Source organism: Perna viridis, chromosome 1, assembly GCF_037379345.1.
Source record: "Perna viridis isolate PV_CMFRI_1.1 ecotype Kerala chromosome 1, ASM3737934v1, whole genome shotgun sequence".
In the NCBI taxonomy this organism is placed as follows: Eukaryota; Metazoa; Mollusca; class Bivalvia; order Mytilida; family Mytilidae; genus Perna; species Perna viridis.
Genome location: NC_142445.1, coordinates 68,425,424 through 68,435,132, shown reverse-complemented (window position 1 = coordinate 68,435,132; position 9,709 = coordinate 68,425,424). Strand labels below are relative to the sequence as shown.

The window sequence follows — 9,709 nt, the reverse complement described above, 5'->3', positions numbered from 1 at the left end:
TTAGGCTATCCCATACAAATAGACGGTTGGAATTTTTTATCCGTGAAAAAACATGGCAGCCTTTAATAAAAAAAAAAAGAACATAGAGGTCAAAAGGCAGTTTTTGCTAATAATTCGACAACCGTTGCCTGTAGCGAAATTCTGGCAGGGGATAATATCAATCAGCATCGTGAGACGGACATATACCAAAATTTTCAAAACAATTCGTCGACTGATGTAGGAGTTACGGCCCCTGAAACATTTTTTGTTTATTTTTTCACATGTAAATCTTGTTCTCTGAAACCATTTAATGAAATAAGCATATTTGTTCTTTATTGTATTGTGCTCAAAATGACTGTTGCGATTTTTAATCCGTGAATAGATATGGCAGCCTATACTAAAAAAAAAACCCTGCCATTTCCCCTTGTCAAGGGCAATAACTCTTATAAGAAGGTGTCTGACAAATTTTATGTCTGAAGACTTTTGTATTTCAAAAAATAAGGATCATTTCAGCTTTTGAAAGAATTTGGCTAAACATAACGGTTTTGGAGATATATGCCAAAAACTACTGTCTGACCCCTATGTTCTATTTTTAGTAACAGTGGCCATGTTTTTCGACGAATTAAAAAAAACCCCACTTAAATTCTATGCAGGATACCCCAAGGAACACTTATATCGAGTTTTGTTTCAGTTGGTAAAATAGTGTCAGAGGAGAAGATTTTTGAAAGAAATAACATATAAAATAGCAAAAAAACTTTGAAAGAGGGCAATAACTCCAACATGGCGTAATAGATTAAAATGAAAATTTGACCACAGATACATCTCATCATGCTGAACACTTTTACTCCTTTTAAAATGGGCTAAACATAACCGTTTTGGAGATATATGCGAAAAACTATTGTCTGACCCATATGTTCTATTTTTAGTAAGGGCGGCCATGCTTTTCAAAAATCCCCACGTCAGTTCTATGCCGGTACCCCAAGGAACATTCATACCAAGTTTGTTTCCAATTGGTCAAGTAGTTTCAGAGGAGAAGAGTTTTGAGATATTGTTAACGACGACGACGACGACGGACGCAAAGTGATGGCAATAGCTCACATGGCCTTCGGCCAGGTGAGCCGAAAATGGAATAGGGGCCGGAAGTCGGAAGTTTTTTTTTAATAATTCAAAAAAATGTTGCCGTTAGCTACATGTAAATTCTGGTTCAGGTTATAAAATATTATAGAAAGCATTTTCTACATTTGACAATTCAGTTGATTTCAGGTTCTCTTGAGCCTCTAGTTTACTGAAATTCCGTGTTTGCTTTCTATTAATGCTAAACGTACAAAAAATGTAAAAATAAGTAGATTGGTAAAGGGGGACGACTTACTATACAAGTCAAACAATGAACAAAAAGCCCCCTTTTTCTTTCCAAATTAAAGCTGAAATTAAGATACTGCAAGTAATCCGCGTATATTTCCAGATCATTATTTTTTTTGCAAAAATGAGAGTGTTCTGTTAACAGGTTAAACTTTCTAACAACAAGCACCTAACGCCTACGTTTTGATATCGCCGAACGTTCTCATCAAACGTTTTTGACTTTTCTATTCTTTTGTGTACACAATTTCTCGAACTCGAATGCAAAACGAATATGCAACGTAGTTTGAACGAACTTGTGCGTTCCCAGGACTTAAATTATCAAAACCTCCCTAGTTCGTTGTTAGTGTAAAAGCCACTTCAGGCACCTGGACCACGGATGGTTCTTTTCTCGACAACCATAAATTTTGGTCTGATTCGTTGATTCGCAATTTTCATGGTCTGTTTGTTTGAAAATATCACAAATTGCATTCTACCAAAATTGTCTCACAGGTTCTGCCTGCTTCTTGCACTTTGCCATTTATGTGTCCATTTGAAATTCATCAAAGTGTTTTTTTTATTTTTATTTTTGTATAAATTGTAGCATGAACAAATTTTCAAAAATGACATGATGTAAAATAAAACCACAATTATACATTAGTATTTCTCATTTAATTTCGAACTGTTGATTCCTCAAATATATGTATAAACTGAATGTCAGTCACTACTACTGATTTCTGAAGTACTAATTGTTATCTTGTAAAACAATCAATTTTGCACATATTTATAAATTTTGTTCCGTTTCGATCTCCTTTTCATTTTTTTAAACATATCCATGAGTTAATTTGCAATCACATTTAAAACTATTTCAACAAAGTACCACACTGTAATCGTACAATAATTTCAGCTTAGGAAAATAATTTCCTAGGGTAGCTCATGATATTGATCAGAGAACCAGATTAGAAATAAGGGTTACAACAAAATTACAAAATGACTTGGTTCTGGCACTTCAGACGAAATGGTGCGTTAAACCCAAGGGAAAACAGTAAACATTTTCTTGGAAACTATTTTTACTTCGGTAAATGAGTGGTTTGAAATTAGTTATTTGGAAGTATCCAGTTACTAACCGCGGCTCTAATATATTGAATATTTGAATTTGAATTCTACTGCTGTCCGTATCAGTAAACCAGTCGGTGGGATGGCAATTTTTTCAGAAAGTTACCACCCTTTGATTATATCATAAATTCAAAGTCGGGAATAGGTATGAAAAAGGATTATATTTCCGTGTAGTATTCAGAAACAGAAGGAAGTTCCTGCAAAGGGGTATAATGAATGGTAATTTTTACTTGTGCCAGCACTCCACAGTATTGTAGAACTGCCTAATTTTGGTCTTGTAATCTGATGCTTTGTAACATTTATCACTTTAAAAAATTGTCAAGCATCTGTAAATCTATATATCTACAAATAGCTCAAGCCAAGGCCTTCAGGATGCAGTAAAAATTTTCTGGAAAAAAATTACCCACAGCATATAGGGTTACCATAGAAACCATGCAAAAATATGCGAAAATTTGCAAAAAAGTTCATAAAATCAGGTTAAAAAATATCAAATTTCCCGCAAAATATCTGCAATTTTTATTTCAATCCCTGAAACTGTTCGAACTTTTCCCTTCAAAAACCCCTTCCTCATATGGGCATCGCCGGTTAGATTTTGAGCTATTTCACTTTGTAATCCACTTATTAAATTTAGCATGGTAAAAAATTGACTTACTTTCACTTTCACAATGAAGTCAAATTGTCATTGAAAAAAAGCCCCTTCAACATTGAAAATATATAAAACATTGCAAAATACTTTTAAAAGTCCCCTTTTTTCAGAAAATTTTTTATCAACAATAGATTCTTCATTTTTAATCACTAAAGCAACCACCGTTTTCCATTTATGTCATTTTTCATCCCTAGCCAAAAGTGCGAAACTAAACTAAACTGTGGAGTGCTGGCTGTGAAATAAAACTGACAAACTCTGCTAAATAAAAGCATCTCTCAAGCTTTAATGTATAAAATTCAATCAAAATCAACAAATATCAAGTAACATACAAAAATATCACATCAAAATGCTACTAAAATGCATTTCTCAGTTAAGCTTTAAATGCAGCTTTCCTTCACTACAGTAATACTTAGAGTGTACAATCTCAGAAGAGTTGAAATTCTACTATTTAAATGTACTTCATTGGAATGCCAAATCTAATTAAATTCCGTTTAGCCTAGAACTCCTGGAAAAATACTAGGTTTTTACAAAAATCACAGATTCTATCATAATTCATCTACTCACTACCAACAACTGTTATTTCGGGCTCATAAGCTACATTCAATAAGTAAGCACCAAATCTGACTAGACCATGAGGAGTATTGATATGTAAACATGGTCAAGGTAAAAGCTTAAAGAATAGATTAACTTGAAATAAATTAAATTTTACATGAGCTACTACTTGCTGATAGGATGATGAACAAATAATGATTGATGATGAAAATTAAGTGACAAACTCAAACCTTTTTAAAGAGAAATAGTGATCATCAGGATTCTGTGTTTCAATTATAACTAAAAGAAATGTGCCTGATACCCCTGCCATTCCTAAAATCAAAACGAGCATCAAACAGGAATCAAGGGAAGCACTAAACTGAAAGTCTCATTCATAACAATAAGTCAAGTTGAACCAAATTTTTAAGCTCTCTTATAATTTTTTTAATTGCAATTTTCAATCATTCCTTAGGTTTGTTATTACATGTACCAAAATGTTACCCAACCCTGAATACAAATGTAAGCCATCAAGAACGTTATGCAGGAAGGAGCAAAAGGCATACATAATTATAGAAGCCAGCAAAGTGAAGCTGCACATGAAATTTCAAAAAATTCCATGAAGGGTTGAGAAGATTATATTAAGAAAATTTTTAAAAGCAACAAACAAATAATTCAGGCCACCCTAACAGATTGTTAATGTGCAAAATATGCCAAAAACTTTAACAGGGCACAACACGTCACTAGAAAGTTCAACATTGAATTTAACATTTTTTTTCAATAAAAATTCAATCAAACTAAATAAACTATTCCAGAAAAGAGGATGTGTATGTGCAACCAAGTGGAAATTCCCATGAGTAAGGGGTTATGCAATTTTTGTGAATAAAATAAATGAAATCTGGCAAACTTGAAATTCATGCAAGACTAAATACCTCCCTTGATCTTCAAAGGTTGCAGAGATTTTCGCGACACAATTGTATAGGAATCTACTGTTTGATAACATTTTCCTAAAATTCAATGCATTTAAAAAAAAAAACTGGTATTCACTGGCTATTTAGTGGGTAAAATGCAGAATCAATATTGTATATGTGACTTGTGTATACCCATAGTATAAAATTTTAGTATAATTTCGGACCAGTAAAATGTTAGTTGGTACCATATACATGTACATGTACTGACATGTCATAATAAATAATCTAAATTGAACAAGTTAGTCACGATAACCCATTATAAACTGCATTATCCTCTTACAAAAATAATCTTCAGTGCTAACACAAAAATATAGGGCAAGATCCGGTAGTTCTCAAGAAAAAAGCCAACACAGCAAAAATTATATCTGTTTTGGTTTTTAAGAGGAATAACTCCTATTAGAAGTTGTGAATGTCCCACAACTTCAACCGTTGATTGTCATACCTCTATTCATGTTTTTGTTTCTCAGTATTTTTGTATTTTTTAAAGGACAGCTTTCTTGGCTTCAATGATTAACTTTATCAACATATCAAATTTACATAAGTGTAAACCCCCAGAATGCCTAGATACACATAACAATCTAATTGTGACTACCGGTACTTGAAGATTAAAAAAAAAAAATTCAAACAACCAAATTTCATGTGTGATACAAAAACATCTAATAACTGTCAGACAGCTTACATTCATTTATTCTAACTTCTTACATCAATGGAAGGTAAAGATAAAGTGGAGAATGAAGTAAACAGAATTCTAAAGACAATATCAACATATATAAATACTAATAGTAAAAATATAAATGCAATTTTAATAGCTCAAGAACAAAATTTTCCTGAATGCAGCCAGCCTCCCTACAGCTTGTATTTATCAATGAATTGATAGCAGTTGGAAATGTAGTTTTCCCTGTATTTCCTCAGGTGGGAGCAATGTTCTGATTCATCATAACATTGCGAATCTATTGGGACTTTCAGTACTTCAGATCTGTACTTCAATACCTCTTCAGAGTCGCTACATGGAATGATTCTGTCCTTTCTGGAAAAGAAGAAGAGTTGTGGCCATCTGGATTTGTCCTCCTTAATTCTTTCATAAAGGGTATGTGGAGACCCTGTATCATCTTTACCATACATCAGGGTATAAAGCATTGACTTCAATCCAGTGATCACTAAATATGCAAGTATATACAAAAAGGTAGCATGGAATGCAAGTCCACCTTTTTCACTGGCCATTGCAAATGCATATGAACCTTTGAGAATTCTTCTTTTTCCTGGTGCACTATCTAATATACATCCCTTAACTTTAACATTTTTGCATTCTCCGGAACACAAAATATCTGACATCTGGGCATACACTGATGATCCATTGTTACTAAATACGTGAATGAAAACTGGATTATCTTCCAAGCTATAGTCAGGAATCAGATCCAATAACTTTTTTGCTATGACACGAACCTCAGATGGCTTAAAGTAAGATACTGCAGTTGGTGCTGTATATCTTATGCTGATACATCTACAAAGTATTAAGTAAAATCTTAATGAAGCAGGCTAAGTATAGTCTTACGCAGAAGTTGGATTGCTGGACCATGTAGAATAATTCAATAGTTGTTAGGCTTGAAAATTTCATTCCAAACTAAAATATGTATAAGTTATCAACCCTCTACCCTATCATACATGTATATATCTATTGATCTAAAATGTATAGTACCAAATTTCAGTTCTGAAATGGAGCCAGACTATAACTTCGACTATCTATTGGAACCAGTGAATGAATAAAAACACTGTGAAGCATTATCTAAATCAAAGTTTATTCAAGATTTATTGATCTTTTAAGCCACATAAATTCAAATTTAAGATTATTATCCCCTTCCTCCATAATTTTCTTCAATCACAAATTATTTGCATTTTCTATGCTTTTTTATTTTACTAAATTTGTCCCTTTCTTCATTTCATTTTTTAAAGGAGGATGAAGATTTTAAAGTTATTTTTATATGGCCTATTTTAAAAAAAAATGTTTTTTTTATAACACAAAATTTTTACATTTCAAATTGATTTCAACCATTTAAGACATGCCTGGAACATACACATGTACAGGACGCAAGATTTTGCTTCAAATTTTGCAAAATTTTTCTGGGAAAGCATGCTTCCAGACCGTCCAAATTCAAGTCACTTCATGACCCTCACCACGATCGGTTGTCTAGATATTTTTTTTAAGAAGATTAGAAATCTGCCTAGCCCTGCTGTCTAGACTAGGATCCCGACTAAACTCTATCCCTGACATAGGGTGCAATAGAATACTATAACTATTGGTGCAAATGAGTTCACTTTTATGTGAACCTAGCAGGTGCCATACATTAGAAGTTGTTGATGCATTGAGGTGGTGTCAGAGTAGAAGATTTTTAAAAGAAAAAACATTCAAAATAGCAAAAAAATGTCGAAAATAGGGCAATAACTCCAACATGGCTTAACATATCAAAATGAAAGTTTGACCAGACACATCTCATCATGCTGAACACTTTAACACCTGTCAGAATTTGGTTAAACCTAACGGTTTAGGAGATATACGCAAAAAACTACTGTCTGACCCCTATGTTCTATTTTTAGTAACGGCGGCCATATTTTTCGAGGGAACAAAAATCCCCACAATAAGTTCTATGCAGGATTCCCCATGAAACATTCATACCAAGTTTGGTTCAAATTGGTCCAGTAGCTTCAGAGAAGAAGAGTTTTGAAAAATTGTTAACAACGACAACAGACGCCAAGTGATGGCAATAGCTCACATGGCCTTCGGCCAGGTGAGCTAAAAGGAAATGACTGTCTTTTGTTTACATTGCCATGTTGTTGAGTATCAAGAGCACAGGTTTTTTGACAGGAAAATTAGTTAAGACATTGATCGTAAAATCCCCCAAGTCTAAAAATAGTACAATAGGTAGGGGGTAATTTTTCTTTGTAAATCATGATATGGGGTTATTGTCATGAATAAACTACATGAGTAAACATAACATTTAAAAACAAAACAAAGCAACTAGTGTGCCAACTTTAAAGAACAAGAATAAGATTTTTGGTTTTTTTTCCTGATAACTAGGTCAACTCTACACTACTTCCTGAAAATTTTTGGAAACATGAACATTAAGACCAGAGTAGTCTATAACATGTACATGTACCTGATTAGATAATGTTCTAAATCTATAAATATATTGAAAGTTACTAAGACTAGAAAAAGAGTTTAATAGAGATTGCTCTTCATCAAATGAATATCACCTTCAAATGAACCATTGAGGCCCCAAAAAAAAATGAAAAATTGTAAATTGTAATTTCCAATGCAAAAATCTGAAGAACACTGGGTGTGTATGAATTAGAGGAAATATTTATGAAAATAACTTATCATTATTTGATAGATTATCTTTAATTTTTCTGTTAATTTAAAAAGGAAAAATAAAAAATGGTATTGAAGTTACAATTACTGTAAAAGGAGAAAAAAGGTAAAATATTTATCTACAAATAATTCATGTAAACATAAACAGCAACGTACAAATGTACATTTTTAATACACTGATCAATCTTTATACATCTATAATAAATCAAATACAGAGTGGTATGTTTCGACATGATACATATTAATGTTGTGTCAAGCATGCTGAATACAACACTATCTGAAAATCCTGGGGAAACCCTGCAGGATACATAACAAACATGTTGATGAACTTGAAATGGCCTAGCCTATCGGAGAAAAGAAAACATAGCGACAGACACTGCTATATAAGATCCAGCACCAACTCATTGACATCAACAGGGACATTAATCTAAAGATGGGAGACAGACGAACACAAGGCCAACACTCTTCAAAAAAAATCTACCAACATCATCTTTAACCACTCCAGTCTCGTCTCGCACCACTTCACATATATTACAATTCAGAATGTCAACAAAGCAGGGTCTATCATGAAAAATAATCATAAATTCAATATAAATATAATTTTTGTAGCAAATACGGTATCAGTATACAGGAAAATGAATCCAGAATAGAACTAGGTAGGTGTGACTTGCAAGATTTTAACTTGAAATTAAAGATTGAAATTAAAAATTAAAAAAAAATTAAAAATTGAAGATTTTAAGTTGTTAGAAGCGGTTGAAGGGCGGTACTCTGTGGTACCCCTGAAACTCCAACTTTTTGTATAGCACACTGTTCTGACACCAACCCGACATATCCAAATAAAAAAAAGGTTGCAGGGTCAGAGGAAACTCAAGACTATACAACTGTCTGTGCGGGGCATGCCAAGTCATGTAGAACTCAATGCAGTCAATAATTACTCCTGTTCCATACTGGAAGAAGAAGAAGAAATAAGCTGTGGGACATAAGGACACAAAACCTTTATCTACCATTTAAAATGTGTAATAATGAGTTTAAAATACTTAATTAACAGTTAAAAGTTGACCATTTTCACTTTTTTTCCTGGGACATGTACTGATAACAATTTTAACGGCTAAATTTTGACAATGTCATCATATTCTTAGTATTTTCATCATAATTTTGTCATTATCAATTTGTTAATTTTAGAACTAAAATAATTTCAGTCCTGAATAATTTCTCATTCCTGCAGTATACGTAAGTCATGACTCATGTGCATAGAACATAGGTTTCAAATTTACTCAGTATAAAGACTGGGAAGACACCGTTACATGTGCATGTACTTGTGTACATTAATCATTATATAGACATTGTTTATAAATTATGGGAGTGACCAGTCCTTTTTGCCAATGTTGGTATTATAAAATCCCTGTCTTAATTAACCTCGTGATCTTCCACTCATTACTATATTGCTCATTGAAAATCTCAGTTGTTCGAAATTTTGCTGGAAGGAAATATATCTGTAGTAAAGACAATACAATTGAAAATTACCCTCTCTGTACATAAAATTCACTATATTTAGCGAGATATTTGTCTTTGCAACCAGCCCATCCGAGCAGGAACACTACTGGTTCGGGCTCGGAAGAATCTCCTTCGTAAGCAAAATCGTCTAAATTTTCAGCTGGACACGCAGCCTCGTTTAAGCTAAATGCTTTTCGTGTTGGAAAGGTGATGTCGTACTCAAAGTCGTCCTCCTCCATTTTGCTCGTTACCCCAAGTCCGTTTTGTCCTGTAAGG

The 9,709-nt window shown here is 33.1% G+C and overlaps 1 protein-coding gene across 1 annotated transcript; it reads right to left on the bottom strand.

Annotated features, from left to right (window-relative positions):
- Positions 1-3,339: 3,339 nt before the first annotated feature.
- Positions 3,340-9,697, bottom strand: LOC148630114 (transmembrane protein 53-like). Its single transcript, XM_088561099.1, has 2 exons — positions 9,464-9,697; positions 3,340-6,076 (listed from the first exon to the last, which is right to left on the bottom strand). Exons 1-2 carry the CDS (start codon positions 9,670-9,672, stop codon positions 5,422-5,424), a joined length of 864 nt encoding a protein of 287 aa, XP_088417225.1. The 5' UTR covers positions 9,673-9,697; the 3' UTR covers positions 3,340-5,421.
- Positions 9,698-9,709: the final 12 nt, after the last annotated feature.